Source organism: Eschscholzia californica, unplaced genomic scaffold (genome assembly GCF_041429995.1).
Source record: "Eschscholzia californica isolate CP2 unplaced genomic scaffold, dmEscCali1.0.p SCAF_1, whole genome shotgun sequence".
Lineage (NCBI taxonomy): Eukaryota > Viridiplantae > Streptophyta > Magnoliopsida > Ranunculales > Papaveraceae > Eschscholzia > Eschscholzia californica.
The window spans coordinates 40,717,696-40,735,835 of NW_028238198.1; the positions used below are offsets into that span (position 1 = coordinate 40,717,696).

At 38.2% G+C, this 18,140-nt stretch overlaps 1 protein-coding gene and 1 long non-coding RNA gene across 2 annotated transcripts; both read left to right on the forward strand.

Annotated features, from left to right (window-relative positions):
- Positions 1-703: 703 nt before the first annotated feature.
- On the forward strand, positions 704-1,129 carry LOC147566833 (uncharacterized). The gene has a single exon (XM_086655785.1). The coding sequence runs from the start codon at positions 704-706 to the stop codon at positions 1,127-1,129; it is 426 nt and encodes a 141-aa protein (XP_086511911.1).
- A 2,717-nt stretch (positions 1,130-3,846) lies between these two features.
- On the forward strand, positions 3,847-4,536 carry LOC147566834 (uncharacterized). Its single transcript, XR_015237490.1, has 3 exons — positions 3,847-4,106; positions 4,209-4,360; positions 4,435-4,536. It is a non-coding gene; the product is annotated as an uncharacterized LOC147566834 (long non-coding RNA).
- The last annotated feature ends 13,604 nt before the right edge of the window (positions 4,537-18,140 follow it).

Below are 18,140 nucleotides of genomic sequence, written 5' to 3' on the forward strand. Positions count from 1 at the left end.
AAGCCCAAAGACGTCGTCGGTGCCCGCAAAATTATTAACAGGTGGAGGTTCGAATTCCGGTCAACGACCCGGTCCAGCTGACTTCTTGACCCGCGATTTCTTACCCCCACAGTTATTCAATCAAGATTTTCAAGTTAAAGAGAAACAAACTTTACATATCACTAGGAAATTGGTATCTAAGGTTTCAAATCTCGTCCTTACCTGACTTTTTGATGTAGAAATTTGGAGAAAAATAGTTGACTCAATCGTTACCTAAATCGTCTAATCCGAGTCCCAAATCATTGATTGAAGATTGTTGCCTCTTGTTTGAAGATTGTTGCCTCTAGTTTGAAGATTGGGGTTCGATTTCATTTTTTGAAAACCTAGATATGATGGGGTTAAAGAGAGAAAGAGGGAGTCGTTGTTGGTTAGAGAGTGAGAGGGAAATATTATGAAAAGAATGAGTTTTTTAATTTTCTCTAACAAATAAGGTTATATTCGTCTTTTCCTTATATTTGATATTTACTAAAAAACCCCAGGGAGCTGAAGCCTATAAAAAGTTGATGATTCTTTTTTTAACCAAAGCTCTAATTTTTTAGGGAGTTCTGGTCAAATTTCTCGAAATCTGAAGATAATTGTAGTAAGGACGAATTTAACCAAAATTTTCATTTCAAGAGTAAAATTGTACTAGGTAGCTACATCAGCGGAGGGAAGTGATTTAAATATGTCAAATGAGAAGGATTGTTGGATCCCGCCGCCCCCAAACACGATCAAGGCCAACTTTGATGGAACCTTTAAGAATAATGGAGCTTCTGTTGGGGTGGTGATTAGAAACTCTAACGGAGAGATTGTTTTTCAAGAAGGAAGAAGAATCGAAGCACAATCGGCATTGATCAGTGAGGCTGAAGCTCTCCGGTTTGCTTGTCAAAAAATTTTGGAGTTAGGGTTTCAAAGAGTATTAATAGAAGGAGATAACCAGGTCGTCATTTCGGCAATATCGGACGGACAGGATTCGATCCCGTGGCGAATTCATTCGCTCATCTCGGAATCAAAACAGTTGGTGGATGGGTTGGCAACAGTTGGCTTCCAACGAGTTCCAAGGACGGCAAACGTGGCAGCGCATGAAGTCGCCCAGGCGGCACTTTATTAGTAATTCATTTTGCAGTCCGGTCCATAATTGTAACCATTATTTCGGTAATAGTCCCTGTTTTAACTTCAAGATGTAATTTCATCAATTTTCTATTTAATGAAGTTAATCCATTTCCAAAAAAAAAAAAAAAAAAAAAAAAAAAAAAAAAGAGTAAAATTGTACTTTCACGAATTTTTTTTTTTAAATATTGTTTAAGAATGGGATATTTGATTTCTTATTACCCCAAATTATGAGCTTTTAAATTGGGGCCCTTGATAATAGGTGTTTGTGTTTTTTTTTTGTTGAGAGAAAAGCTAAACAAAAACCACAGACACTAACTAAAATACGAAAGTAAAGATTCAGGAAGATCCGATAGAGCCCGCCATATCCAGGTACCCATATTCCTGCGACTCCATTTAGCTAAAATATCCGCTTTCGCATTTCCTTCCCTGTTGATGTGAGTATATATAATTGATGAAATTTTCTTCTAGCTGACGCACTTTGTCGATGAACTTGCCTGCTTGCCAACCAATATCTGCCTGTTCCTTGTGATTTTCTATATATATATATATCCATAAATTACACTTTCATAATGAATTAATGGTCAGTAGTACTATCTATATGCAATTGGAAAGTTGGGTTTGTCAATTCTTCAACAAATATCTTCATAAAAAAAAAAAAAAATTCTTCAACAAATAACCTCCTCCCTAGTTCCCCACATTGTAAAGTCAAAGATTCCATGAGACCCCCTTGTTTGCGTCTTCCCCACAAACTTTCTATTTTTAAGTGTGAAAGCATTTTGAGGCCAAGCTTTATTCCTTGTGAACCCATCCAACCCTACCACCTTGAATTAATGAATTTGTCCATGAAAAACGTTCAAACAGAATTATCATACAGTCAACTCCTTCAGGTTCATTGGCTTCATTGTCCCTAATATTATAATTGTAGTAGAAGATATGGTTTCCTTGAAAACAAATTTATGACTTTTTTTATACTATATGCTTACAACTAAAAAGATATGGAGTATTAGTTATATCTAACGATCTTTTTATCGAGTTACTGCCTCGATGTCGAGAAAAGAAATGTAAATATCGCGGTATATGATTATTACCTAGCTAGTTAGTATTCAGGCTCGAATAGGACATAATATTCAGACAAACGAATTTAAATATCTATCCAATATTTGATTAGGAGTGTGGTTTTACGATTCTCATTTCTAATGGGATTGTCCCTTAAGATCTCATGGTCACGTGTGTCACAAGTTAAGTCCAAAGACGTCGTCGGTGCCCGCTAAATTATTAACAGGTGGAGGTTCGAATTCCGATCAACGACTCGGTCCAGCTGACTTCTTGACCCACAATTTCTTACCCTCAGAGTTATTCAATCAAGATTTTCAGGTTAAAGAGAAACAAACTTTTACATATTACTAGGAAATTGGTATCTAAGGTTTCAAATCTCGTCCTCACCTGACTTTCTCTGATGTAGAAATTTGGGGAAAAATAGTTGACTCAATCGTTACCTAAATCGTCTAATCCAAATCCCAAATCGTTGATTGAAGATTGTTGCCTCTGGTTTGAAGATTGGGGTTATATTTCGTTTTTTGAAAACCTATATATGATGGGGTTAAAGAGGGAGTCGTTGTTGGTTAGAGAGTGAGAGGGAAATATTATGAAAAGAATGAATTTTTTTATTTTTTCTAACCAATAAGGCTATATTCGTCTTTTCTTTATATTTGATATTTACAAAAAAGCCCCAAGGAGCTGAAGCCTATAAAAAGTAGATGAATCATTTTTAACCAAAGCTCTAATTTTTTAGGGAGTTTTGGTTAAATTTCCCTAAATCTGAAGATAATTGTAGTGAAGACGAATTCAACCGAAATTTTCATTTCAGGAGTAAAATTGTAACTTCACGAAATGTTTTTTTTTAATTATTGTTTAAGAATGGGATATTTGATTTCTTATTACCCCAAATTATGAGCTTTTAAATTGAGGGCGCTTTTAAATTGAGGGCCCTTGATAATAGGTGTTTGTGTTTGTAACACACAATATTTGGCTCTTTGTTGTTTTTTTTTTTTTTTTTTTTTTTTTTTTTTATTTTTGGAAATGGATTAACTTCATTAAATAGAAAATTGATGAAATTACATCTTGAAGTTAAAACAGGGACTATTACCGAAACAATGGTTACAATTATGGACCGGACTGCAAAATGAATTACTAATAAAGTGCCGCGTGGGCGACTTCATGCGCTGCCACGTTTGCCGTCCTTGGAACTCGTTGGAAGCCAACTGTTGCCAACCCATCCACCAGCTGTTTTGATTCCGAGATGAGCGAATGAATTCGCCACGGGATCGAATCATGTCCGTCCGATATTGCCGAAATGACGACCTGGTTATCTCCTTCTATTAATACTCTTTGAAACCCTAACTCCAAAATTTTTTGACAAGCAAACTGGAGAGCTTCAGCCTCACTGATCAATGCCGATTGTGCTTCGATTCTTCTTCCTTCTTGAAAAACAATCTCTCCGTTAGAGTTTCTAATCACCACCCCAACAGAAGCTCCATTATTGTTAAAGGTTCCATCAAAGTTGGCCTTGATCGTGTTTGGGGGCGGCGGGATCCAACAATCCTTCTCATTTGACATATTTAAATCACTTCCCTCCGCTGATGTAGCTACCTTCTTGGCTAAACAGAGTATTCGATTGATATTTATATCCTCTCCATTGAAAATGAAGTTGTTCCTTTCTTTCCAGAGGAACCAAAGAAGGTAAACAACAAACCTCACTTTGAATCTGTCTTCTTTATAATTGACTATTAATTTTTTGATTAGTAACTCTGGATTATCTTCTTTGTTGCATTCCATGAATGATTGAGCCTTACTCCATAGTTCTGTGAAGATTGGACAAGAATTAAACAAATGCAAAGTGGTTTCCGGTTCATTTTGACAAAGTTTGCAAGTTGTCGAAATTTGGCCATTCCCCCTCGCAATATTTGATAACACAGGTAATCCTCCGTTCAGTAATCTCCATATAAATTGTAATACCCTTGGTTGGATGTCTGTTAACTTCCAAAATTTTGACCATGGAAATTCCGAATTAACTCTAGGATTTCTGTGGGTCGATGATATTTCCTTGAAGAATGACTTTGGGGTAAACGCACCAGACAACGTAGGCATCCAAATTAGCCTATCTATAACACACACTGTCGATAATGGAATATTCAAAATTGCTTCGACAGTACTATTCTCAAACCATGTTGTAAGTGTATCCAATTTCCAAGTGAATGTTTCTTGATTAATAAGATCTGATACTCTTGTAATATTTGATGGCAGGGGCTCTTTGCAAATTGGTTTGAAGTTGGGAAGTTCCGGAATCCATGGGTCAGAGGCAATGATGATCGATGAGCCATCACCCACTTTCCAACAACACTGGTTCTTTAGGACATCTCTGATCTCAATCATGGCATTCCATAGAGGGGTAGCACTTGCTTTTTTTTCTTCATTCCAGAAAGAATTAGACTTGTAATACTTAGCAATAATGATTTGAGCCCAAGTAGAATTAGGTTGGGTAATAAGTCTCCAGGCCTGTTTGGCCACCAGAGACTTATTAACCTTCTCCAAAGGCCTGATGCCCAGACCCCCAAGTTCTTTCGGACCTTGAATTATTGGCCAAGGGAGGAAGTGAATTTTCCGTTCATCTTCCTCATGATTCCACCAAAAATTCCTCTGTATTTGCTCCAGTCTACTGATTATCCCCTTTGGTAAAAGAGAGAGACTCATAAAATACGTACTGATGGGGCTGAGAGCCGACTTAATCAAGGTTGTTCTTCCAGCCTGAGATATGAATTTACGTTTCCACGCCGCCAACTTTTTTTTGAATTTATCGACCAGGAACTGGAATGTTTGGATTCTTGATTTTGGTTTAAGGATTAGGTCTCCCAGATATTTATCCGACTCCCTCATGTAAGGTGCTTGGAGTTCATTAACGAAAAAATTCCTTAGGTCCATTGGGACCCCTGAACTAAATAGGATTGAAGATTTTGAAAAATTTACCTTTTGACCCGAGAAAGCCATATAATGATCCATCAACACTTGTAAGCTCCTTAGATTTTTCAGCGATGCCTCCCCCATAATGATCAAATCATCTGCGAATAGTAAATGTGAGACCTTTGGTGCCTTTCGGTTGATTCTGTATCCTTCAAAGAGTACTTCTCTTTCAAATTTTCCAATTAATAGGGACAGAGCTTGAGAGATGAGTATGAATAGATAAGGTGACAACGGACAACCTTGTCTCAGACCTCTTGTAGAAGCGAAAGATCCATATTGTTTGCCGTTTACTAGAACACTGAAAGTTGGGGTTGAGACACAATGCATGATAAGGTCGAGAAGTGTACCTGAAATACCAATTGCACTTAGTACCTGTTTGAGAAAATTCCACTCTACTCGATCGTAGGCTTTAGCCATATCTAATTTCAGTAGGAAAGCCCCGACTTTAGCCTTTGACCGTTTCATAGAATGAATTGATTCCTGTACAATTACTATATTATCCACTATTTGCCTGTTTGGCACAAACGCATTTTGGTTCCAACTAATGCAATCTTCCAAGAAAGGCCTCAATCGTACAAAGGTTGTGTTGTTTACTATACAGTATACATAATTTATGATAAATCACATACTTTATAACAAAAAACATGATTTCAGATTTACATTTCCTAACAAGTTACTATAATTTATGGTACATAATGGATAATCTAAGTATTCAATGGTACATAATGGATTCAATGGTACATTTCCTAACATGACATAAAAACAAGTAATTTATGTCAGAAAATAATCTAAGTATTCAATGGTACATAATGGATGACACACATGCATATGATAAATTACGTTGTATACATGACAAATGATGGTTTCCTCGTCATCAATAACACATAATTTACGAACTTGTTTCATAATTTGTATTCGATGTGTGTTTATGTATGAGTAAAAAATGAAAGTTAAGTGAGAGAAAGTTGATATATATGTTTTGAATATTAACCCCCAAATCACGCTAATTGATCTCAGAAAATATACTCTTTCCAAATCTGAAAATTAAGTGAGAGAAAGTGATATATAGATTTGGTTTCCAAATCTGAAAGGATGAGAGAGAAAATCTGTTTTGGAAAATATCCGTTTTCCAAATCTGTTTTGGAAAATCTGTTTTGGAAAATATCCTTGATCCGTTACTTCCTATTAAATCTTTTCAGTTTGTAACCTAAATATCTCCCCCAAATCACGCCCCCTGGTTTGGGAAACTTTCCGGATTCATTCTGAAATTTAACAACCCCGGATTTTTTAGACGAGGGACATGGAGGGTATTTATCAATAAAGTATGAGTTATTTATGCCCTTATTGTAAAAGGACTAAATGTCCATATTTTGGGAAGATTGGTCTATATACCTATTATGAAAATGATTTTGGTCTATATACCCATGGACTCTTCTTATAATTGACTTGCTGTTTGGACTCTCTTTTTTCAATGTTGCATTTTGGACTTCCTTTTTCGAAAAAAGTGTTAAATATAACTGTTGTAAAATACTTTAGACCATTTTACCTTTCTTCTCCTTCTCCTTCATGGTGTTAGTAATGGAGACCAACCCTTCCCACCTAGTCCCAACAAAGTATTCCCCGTAAAACATGAACAAATTATTGTTCAACCTAGAGAGAGTTGATTACCAAGCTTTGCATCCTCTGTTAGTAATTAGTCTATCCACCAAACAACCCTCAATTATCGCCAATAGGAACACAATGTTCAACACCATTAATCAATAAAGGACTAGCAATCACAACAGGAATTTAAATAAATCCAACAGGCATTTCACAACGTGGCCCTAAAACTAATTCATCATCAAACTCATCTAATTGTAATCCATCAAGAAATTTCTCATTGATTCTTTGTAAAGCTTCACTACCAAATGAAGTAGCTATTTTACAATCCCCAAGTTTAGATTCAAGAGAACATGATGAGGTCTTCCCATTCACAACCAATTCCATGATCACCAGTTTCATCACAATTATTGATTAGAAAATGATAACCAATTCCATGATCACCAGTTTCATCACAATTATTGATTAGAAAATGATTAGGTATTAGATCGATCATCATTTTTTTAGGTTGTGAACATAGATCACCACCACCACTAACACAGAAACGTGAGGATCTACTTTGATGATCAAAGTTTCAGTTTTTTTAGGTTTAATTTGATCATCTTTATAGGTTGTGAACACATCACCACCACCACTAACACAGAAACAAAATCAGGTGATGAATGACTGAACGAAACCAACGCCCAAAGAGTCCAGAAGATAAGCAATGAAGTTGTGGGTGGTTCTATCCTACCAAATTTAGAGAGAAAGCCACCAAGAATGACAATTGCAACCAAGTTAGGGGTCTAAAATGCAATATTAATTACGGTAATGCTACTTTCCCAAGGAGGTCGACAAGGGGTAGAGTTGGAATATTTTTAAGTGTAACTTTAGAGACGGAATATTCCCGAAATATTCCGTCAAAAGTGAGTTCAAAGTGCAACACTGAAAAAAGAGAGTCCAAACAGCAACTCGATTATCTCAAAGGGGGTCCAAACAGCAAATCTCTCTTTTATTTTTGTAGTAGCTTCTCATTTATTCTACCCTAATATTACTATATAAATGTAAAATCTCTTTTTTACAATAAAAATAAAGAACACTTACAATGTCACGTGTAATGCACCATTTTTAATTTACAGAGAAACAAAAAAAATCATAAAATTGGTTAATGAACAAAAAAGTTAATTTATCATTATTTTTATTTTTTTTTGACATTGACAAAAAAAAACTTATTACAAGAAATTAATACATCATCAAAAAATGACACAAAAAATGACGTCAGCCCTCCCCCTTTCCACTTCTCTCAAACTCATCTCTCTGAAAAACCCTAATCTCCCCCCAACAGCAACCCCCGTTAGCTTGCAAATCCATCAAAGATATTGCCTTGAATCTCCCCTCAGCTAAACATTAATTGTTGATAGAAGCTAATCACTCCATCAGTCGAGTGATTAGCTCTCTCCCCAATCGAACGGAGAGCAACTTCTACCCACCTTCATCATTCATGCATGCAGATTTGTAAACTTCCAGAAGGAAGTTAGGCCGTTGGTGGGGTGTCATCTCGAAGGTAGTCACTACTCAGACGAGCAGCAACCCCGAGAGAAGTTGGATCACGCCTGAGCTTGCATTTAAGGTACGTCCTCTCGATCTGCTGCTAGTCCCTTGGTCTTCTCGGCCTTAATTGTTCTCTCTCTCCTTTCTCGCTTGTCTGATTAGTGGATCTTTTGTCGTTTGGTTTTCCAAAGTTGGTTTGCGCCTCCTCTCTTTTCTTTTTGGTTGGTTTTGAGTCTTTTGATTTGATGTTCGTCTTGTCCGACGAGTAGAGTGGACGGGTGGTTGGCTCCCACCAATACTTGAGCATGCAAAGTGATCATTGCATGGCTTGTTTCAGCAGAACTCCCCTCGTCCTCAACCTTATAAACCCCATCCTTGGTCCTCCTCAACTCATCAGCTTCCTCATCTTCATTCTCTCTGTTACCACAAACCCTAACAGACTCTCCTCCTTCACCTCTCCAATCTTCTTCATCCTCTCCCCTTCCAGTACCCCTTACATACCCATCGTGTTGCTTTCCTGTCCTTTACTCATGGCCACCCACTTTGCTATATCCCCGAGAGGTCATCTCTCCCTACGCTACCAGAAACCCTCCGTTAACCATGAACTTCAGGAGACTTCGGAAGGATGGGTGGCACGATGGTGCTGCCCGGAAGAGGCCTCCTTAGCTCAGCTCAGACGTATGTTGTATCCCCTCTCTGTTTTCTTCAGAGACTGCTTTTACTCGAGTGTCGAAGGTCCGGTGAATACTTTTCTTATTAAACCCAAAAGCCTCTTTGTGCTCAACACCCTAAACGCCGGTCGACCATGGATTATGAGAGGTCGACTCCTTGTGCTCAAACAGGTGGAGCTCCCACTAAACGAGGAGGTGGATGATCTGTTCTTCGAGCCCATGTGGTGCACCCTTTACAAACTCCCTCTCTCAATCCAAAACAAAGAAGACTTGGACGTGATCTTCGAGAAAATGGGGAAGATCATTGAAATCAAACCTAGAAGTTTAGGTTTCATCAACAACAAAGTCATAAAAGTACATTTCCTCTATGATGTACGTACACCACTCCTTGCTGTCATCAATCTCCTTTTTGCCGATAGAGAATGCTCCATTAACATCAGCTACCAAAAATTCCCGGGAGATATATGTCAATCCTGTCGTATTATCGAACATCCTCTCGGTCACTGCCCGGAACCAGAACCTATTCCCCACTCCGACGATGACGATGACTCCAGCTATGAGCCGATGGAGGACATCGAGGAAGACAACCAAACCTTCAGGCCAGAAGAACCAATTCTAAGGGCACTCCCACCTTCTCCAGTGAGGGCCCTTAACCAAGTTCCCCTTAGGATCAACACCACCGGAAAACATGTTCGAACCAGATCCTCACCCCTCTCTATCAGCTCCTCCGAGGAATCCCCACCTTCAACTCGTATGCATGCTCGATTGGTGGATGACTCGGAAGCCAGGCAACTGCTCGAAGAATCCAATGTTCTCTACCAGAGTCTGGAGATGATCACTGCTCAAGCGGCGGAGGGGGCCTCTATACCACCCGTCTAGTCCAGTTGGCTTTGTGTTTAGGTCGTGTTTCTGTTTTGGTTGTTCTGTTTAGTTTTCTGTTTTTTGTTTTTCGTTGGTTTTGTTGGGCAGTTGTTTGTGGTTTCTCCTGGTTCAGGTGCAAGAGTTAGGTCCCCTCTCGGGTGATAGTGTGGTGGCTCGGTCCCCACCTTTTGTGGCTCTTGCGGTTGAACCAGGACAGTAGTGTTGTTTAGGTGCCCCTCAGGGGTGCCTTTAGTTTGTTTGGTGGCTTTAGTCGTTTAAACTTTTGTTTTTGTTTTATTCCTGTGGTGCCTTTAGTTCTTTTCTGTACTTGATAGTAGGGCATTTTATTTTGTTCTTGCGGTCCTGATCCGGCGGGTGTCCCTGGGCCTTAGAACCGTTTGGGATGGCCTCAGCCAGTCTGACCCTTGTGCGAGACCCGGTTTCCACCCTTCATACCCACCCTAACCCGAGCCCTTTAACCATTTTGGCCTGGAACGTCCGGGGGTGTGGAAGCTTTCTAAATCGGAAACACCTTTGGATGTTACTCAAAGAGCACAATCCAGATCTTATCTTCCTTTCCGAGACTAAATGCATGAACATGAATCTTGACAAATTGCTCAACCTTCACAAAAGCTACAAAAAAGTTACAGTTGAGCCAATTAACAAAGCGGGTGGTCTGGTTCTTTTCTGGAAAACGGATATTGACCTCACGATTCTACAAACCACTCAAAACATGATCCATGTGTCTTTGTATTTTGAAGATCAAAATAAAAATCTTCTGCTCACTGGATTTTATGGTTGCCCATACAACAAAGACAAACTCAAACCCTGGGAAGCTCTTCAGAATGTCTCCACATCCCAAACCACACCTTGGTTAGTCATCGGCGACCTGAATACCATCATGTATCCTTCCGATAAAAGTGGCCCCCCGAAACCTATCCCTCTCATGGCAAGGAAAATTGTGTCCACTATTCACGATATGGGTCTGCATGACTTAGGTTTCAGTGGTCCGCAATTCACTTGGTCCAATCGGCAGTTCCATGGTACATTGATTCAAGAGCGTCTTGACAGAGCGCTTGCTAATATGGACTGGCTCTCTACCTTCCCGTCTTCCAGCATCACACACCTCCCGGGGGTGGGATCTGATCACTTACCTATTTTACTCACCACCCACTCCCCATCATATCTGAGTGCCAAACCCTTCAAATTTCTTAGAACCTGGATGTCCCACCCAGACTGTCAAGCTTTTATCCTTGAAAACTGGACCATGAACAACTACTTGATTCAGCAAAAGCTCAACCAGCTAGCCATCAAACTGTCTCAGTGGAATAGAAATGTCTTTGGTCACATTGAGAAAAAAATCAAACACCTCACTACCCTTATTCAGTCTACGACTAATCAAGTGGGTTTACTTCACTTCACATCTCAGCTGGAGGAGGCTTACAACCTGCAGGAGAGTATATGGAAGGAAAAATCCAGAGTAGCACACGTTCAGCTGGGTGATAGAAATACCAAATTTTTCCACGCCAAAGCAATTACCAGGAATCGGAAAAATCACATATCATCCATCAAAAAAGATGACAACTCGTGGTGCTCGGATACCCAGGAGATATCCAATCTCTTCACGACAAACATTAAAAATATTTCCACCACCTCCCCTAACCCCACTAGTACGATCAGATCCCTGTTAACCACCCAGATTTCCGCCTTGCAAAACACTTTCCTCACTCAAGCTCCCAACGAGGAAAAAATCAGAGCATCCATTTTCTCCCTGAAACCTGAGGCTGCGCCAGGACCGGATGGTTTTCCACCCTTCTTCTATCAATCCAATTGGGAAACAGTTAAAACAGACGTCCTCCAGATGGTCCAAGCTTTTTTCAATACAGCCACTCTCCCTCCATACACTAACCACACCCACATCTGCCTCATCACCAAAAACAAAGCCCCCCAAACCACATCCGACTTCAGACCCATTAGCCTTCTCAACACCACATATAAAATCATCACCAAAATGCTGGCTAATCGCCTGAAAACTACTCTCCCGGACATCATCTCTCCCTTTCAAGCAGCTTATGTCCCGGGACGCCAAATCACAGATAACGTAATCATCAGCCAGGAAATATCTCACTCCTTCAAGAATAAACGTGGGTCGAAAGGCTTCTTTGGCTTAAAATTGGATATGTCCAAAGCCTTCGATCGGGTTGAATGGCATTATCTTGAGGACATTATGGTTAACCTGGGGTATGACACACAGTGGATCAAAATGATACACGCCTGCATTTCTTCATCCTCGATGGCGGTTCTTATAAATGGTAGACAAGGCCCGTCTTTTAATGTGTCTAGAGGCTTAAGGCAAGGAGACCCACTTTCGCCTTTCCTGTTCGCTTTAGCCATGGAAGGCCTGAGTCGTCTACTTGACTCCCCTGATAGCCCTCACAAATTTATCGGTTTCTCTACCCCTAGATCCACTTTTACAATCAATCACCTGCTGTTTGCAGACGACTGCATCATTTTTGGTAGGAATACTCTTGACAACATCTCCAATCTCATCTCCATCCTTTCCTTGTTTGGGTCGGAATCGGGTCAAATCATCAACTACAACAAATCCACCATCTTCTTCTCTAAAAATACCCACCCCAAATTCAAAAGGTTAATCACCAAATCACTCAAAGTGCATCAAGCTTCGAATTTAGACAAGTACCTGGGAACACAGCTGTTCATAGGGGCCCAAAAACAACAGACTTTTAAACCGTTGCTGGCGCAGATTCAGAATAAACTTTCGAAGTGGCAAACAAATCTCCTCTCTCAAGCAGGCCGCACAGTAGTCATCTCGTCTATTACCGCGGCGGTTCCCCGATATCAGATGCAATGCTTTGCCATTCCCAAAGGCATAAGCAAACGCATAGAGACCATTCAAAGGTCATTCTGGTGGGGAAAAACAAAATCCATTCATACTATCAACTGGGCAGCAATCTGTCGTCCTCGTAAACTCGGAGGTCTGGGACTCAGATTGCCTGCCATTGACAATACAGCTTTTTTATGTAAACTGGGATGGCGCCTTCTCAAAGTTCCTAAAGCGCCCTGGGCTCAACTCCTAAAAGCCAAATATTACCCAAAAACGGAAAAACCAACCTCTCCAAAACAGAATCATTCGTGGATCTGGAAATCGTTGGCGGAACCTATCGGCAAACTCTCTAAACTTATCTTTTGGGATGTAAACAAAGGTACCAAAATCAATATTTGGCAAGACTTTTGGATTCCAAATCAGGAACCGCCGCTACACAACCAAAATAATTGCCCGTTGAACACGGTGGACCAACTGATCGACAATAATTCTTGGAAGACGGACCTACTCCAGAGATACTTTGATGCGGAAACTTGCAATGCGATACTTAGCATAAATCTTCACCCGTCGGCAGAGGATGAAATGGTATGGACTCTCACAAATTCTGGCCAATTCACAATAAAATCAATGTACAGGTTTCTGAGTAATGGCACAAGAGAACCAGAAACGATGGAATGGGCGTTCATATGGAACATTAGAACTATACCCAGAATCAAACTTTTTCTATGGAAGTGTTGCACCAATAGTCTCCCGGTCAAAGACAAAATCGGTAGTTACATTGGCAACGATCACAACTGCACCTTCTGCGACGAACGGGAAACCACAACCCATGTCCTTCTTCACTGCAACTTTGCCCGAGCAATTTGGTTCCACTACAACATAAGAACGGATGGGATTGGCTCAGTGCTTGAGTGGATCACGAACTGGGCTTCTTTGGAGGATGTTACAACGGAGTATCTTGCTAAAATCATGTGGTTTATTTGGAAAGCTAGATGCGAGAAATGTTTCGGTAAGAAAGCAATCAGTCCTATGTAGCTTATTCGGCAGATTCAAAGCTACGCTACAAACCTTCCTAGGCAAAAAATGGCTAAAAGTAACGCAGTCCCGCCCAAGTGGCAGCCACCTCCACCACCTTTTCTCAAAATAAACGTGGATGCCTCTTTCAAAACCCACACTGTCCCGGCAGGAATCGGAAACATCATCCACGATGCAAACGGTGATTTCATGATAGCTAGAGTAGCAAGCATCAGGGGACAGACGGCGGAAGAATGTGAAAGTATAGCTATCCTGAACGCAGTCAAATGGGCGGAGGAGCTTCATCCTAACCACATAATAATCGAAAGCGACAACAACAATTTGATAATGAACATTCGGGACAGAAACAAAGCAATCAACTGGCAATCTCTACATAACATCGAACAGATCAGGGCCCGCATAACCCATTTCGAGCAAATTCACTTTCAGTTCAGCCCGAGGACAACAAATGGCCTGGCAGACGCCCTAGCAAAGTGGGGAAGGAAACATAGGGTCAACAGAACGTGGCACTCTATGGACAACTTGAAGTGGGATCTTAATATGTAATTTGTTTTGGCTTCCTTTCAACAAAAAAAAAAAAAAAAATTTGACTTCATGACATCATAGGCCCTTAAAAATCATCCTAAGGGACCTAACGCACATCTAATATACATTTACTTTATTTATATCCAAATTCAAAAAATTCATCCATCTTCGCTTCTATGAGATGAAATGTAGGACTTCCGAATTGCAAAGTAGGTGTTCAATACTATACCGAAAAGTGATGGACAAATATAGTATTAAGTGTTTACAAGTGAGATGACAAAATACAAATATTATGTCATACACATAAACCACGTACAAAAATCTAGTTCTTGTTCATGTATTTCGACCAGTCCACATTAGAGACAGTACCAACATTGTCAAGGCACATTGTTCGACATGCAGTTCGGCAATCCCCTTTAACTTGCCTCTGGCACTGTGGTATACAATTGTTGACACAATGGTCAAATTCAGCATCAGCATTAACCAATACTAAACTATTAGTACTAATCATAATAACTGCCATGATCAACATCATCACCACCATCAATTTCTTACTGTTGCATACATTTGCCATTTTTGTGGAGAATTTGTATTTTGATTAACAAAGGGGGAAGTGAAAGTGATAGAATGTTTTATTGAAGAGACAGAGGAGAGTTAAGATTAATTTATAGGAGTTTTAATCTAAGGTACATGAACATATGCCTTTACTTATTCCCTGAAAAAAATGGGTTGTTGTTGTTATAAATATTAGATTTATGGTGGATGACCACCACCAATTGTAACTCCCACCACCATAGGTTTTCCACCATTACTTTGTATTCAAGCTCCATTATTGTGTGTCTATTGGATGTGTAACTCATCTAGCTAAATGCCTATATAAAGAGGTTACTTGCTAATGAAGAAGATGGATCAAACCAATGTATCATAGTACTCAATATATCAATGTACCAAAGTAGAGAAATTCTCTACAAACATATGAATATAACTCTAGTTCTACTTGTCTCTATATCTTTTTGTCTATATTTCTATTGTTTTTCTTCTTCCCTCCTTTATTTTTCACAACACGTTATCAGCACGAATTGCTCTATCATCAATGATCAAATGGAAGAAGAAATTTTCCACTTATTGATCAAGATACAAACAAATGAAACATGGGTAAGTTTGGTCAATTGTAATTGGTAAATCAAAAGGTATTTGCACATTTCTTTGTTGAATTTTTAAGCTTGTTATTCTTATTTATCTCTAACCATTGATTTTGTGATTGTTGAGGCATAGTGAATCATATCAAAAGGATATTAGAGTTACATAGCTGATAATGGAAAATGGTTGGTATTTCAAACTAATATGAATGTAGTGCAATCTATTCTATGGTAAGGTCAAGGTAAGTTATGCTTCAAAAAAAAAAATGGTATTAGTCTCATAACTAATGTTTATTTTTGTATGAATACATCAAAAGTGCATATTTTGATTTGTTCAAGAAGATTTCTCCAAAGAGGAAACTTAACCACCAGAATTTGATTAAGATCAAATTGAAGCATATATTGTATATGAGATAATCAAACCTGAAGTTTGGTGTGTCTGAAACAAGTCTTCAAATCTCAAAATTTCTACAAGAGTTTGAAGTATAAAATTTCTACGAGGTGATAAAAATCAAATCTCTAAAGGGTGAAATTATATACCACTATAAGTTGGTTAATTATCACAAAAAAAAAAAGATAAACCCTTGCAAAACAAAATTTGTTTGCTCATTCCTGAAGAATGGGAAATATTAATGTTTTAGTATTAAAAATATACATTGATTCTTAAGAGATTACAACTGAATTTGTGGTAAAAAAAATACTACAGAAATTCAGAATATCTATTCAAGTGGTGATAATATCTTCTTTCAGGTGATGAATTCTAAATTCTTGAAAAAATAGAATTTGTTCAATATCCGCTTTCATATTACACCTGAAGTTGTAATAACCAAAGAGAAAGAGATGATGGATTTAATAAATAAAATAAAATAAAATCACATGAAGATGATATATCTCACATGTAATTAATCACACCCGAAGTTGTGATATTATAACAAATTGCTCACACCTGAAGCTGTGATCAGATAGTAATTTTTGTCTAACGGAAAATATGATATGAAAATAAAAATCAAATTTGCCTAAAGCAATTGATTTTTCCTTCGTCTTGTCACATCCTTGAAGTATGTGCTCATAAATAAGACGGAAATCTATCGACATTAGGGGGAGGAAGTCTTATATTAAATGTCGTCAAATACTTGATATTGATCGAGACCCCTCATTTGGAATCAATATACGGAGATTTTTACCTCCAAATTTTAATATTTTCCAAAGCTTAATATTCTGATACACGGATGGATAAAGGTCATGGAAAATGATCAAAGCTAGTCAAAGTGGCATATACTCCTGGAGGAACCTGAAGAGGCTATAAAATTAGAAATGAATGTGATTTATATTCCTAATAAAATCTCCTGAAGAGGATATGTGTAAAAAGAGACACCGACCTTTTACAAAGGCACATATATGAGATCACTGAACTATGTATGCTGTGAAAAATTGAAAAATCAAATAAATCATTTCAGACGATGTATTTCTGAATATAGTAGCTACTATGAGCATATTGATCCGGAATTACTCTAAGTAATATTGGTCAACTTTTGACGAGATACTTCATTACTTGTGGATTTTCTTACAAAATAATTAAGTCTTCAGACATGAAGTCGAAGCACCAATTAAGAATTACCCCGAAGGTAATAAAGTTGACATGTGTAAGAAATGTCCTTTAGTCTATAAAGGATTTAACGTCCACTTATAAAATTTCAATATGAATTACAAATCTCCGAATTATATTATGAAGTATTTATAAATCCTATTGTGACTCCTGAAGAGTTTATCAAAGTTTGACAGTAGAGTATTGAAAAAGATTATTCGAGTAAAGAAAATCTTGAAAATGAACATATTCTAAATACTAAACGGCTATAAGCTTCAAAGTAACTCATATTGTCTTAACTTATCATATGTCATGAAAATTCAGGTCTTGAAGTACCTAATATAGTACAGACAATACATTATGTGTGTTGTAATGTGGTTTTAGAAAACAACCATCATTCATATATAAAATGTCAATCGCGTTGTACTCTTTTTCCTTCATCAAGGTTTTGTCCCATCGAGTTTTCCTTGTCAAGGTTTTAATGAGACAACTATGCGTATTGAAAATTGTTATAATTTGTTTAAAAGTTGTAGTCTTTTTCCTTCGTTCAGGTTTTGTCCCGTTGGATTTCCTGACAAGGTTTTGGTGAGACAACTAGTCATCGAATGATGAGTTTAACACCTATTATGTGTGTGAGGTGGATTGTGCATGAAATTTATAATGCACATTGAAATGTGATTAGTACATTGATTTCACAAAATATTATAATTATCTTATCGATGTATATGACAAATATGAATCACTAGAAAGTGAGTTCAACTGAAATCCCTGAAGGATTTAACAAGCTTCAATCTAAAGTATACATAAACTTTAAAGCATTATATGAATGCAACTTGAAATATCAAATGCTACTTATTATATTTATGTGTTTATATACCAAAAGGAAGATGACCATAACAAGTTGAACAATGCCCTCAACTTTCATGAGGGGGACCAAGTTTATGAAAACACTGCATACTATGTTTTCACACTGTACTCTTTTTCCTTCGTTAAGATTTTTTTCCCCACGGGGTTTTTCTTAACAAGGTTTTAATGAGGCAGATTATGTGTACATAAAAGATGTACATGAACAAAGAATTTGTACTCTTTTTCCTTCACTATGGTTTTGTCCCATTGGATTTTCCTAGTAAGGTTTTAATGAGACAATTTCTGATGTGGTGGACATCCAGGGAGAGTGTTATAAATATTAGATTTATGGTGGA

Bases quoted from the DNA above. Each gene is read 5' to 3' on its own strand.
- LOC147566833 (XM_086655785.1), top strand. From the start codon at position 704: ATGTCAAATGAGAAGGATTGTTGGATCCCGCCGCCCCCAAACACGATC.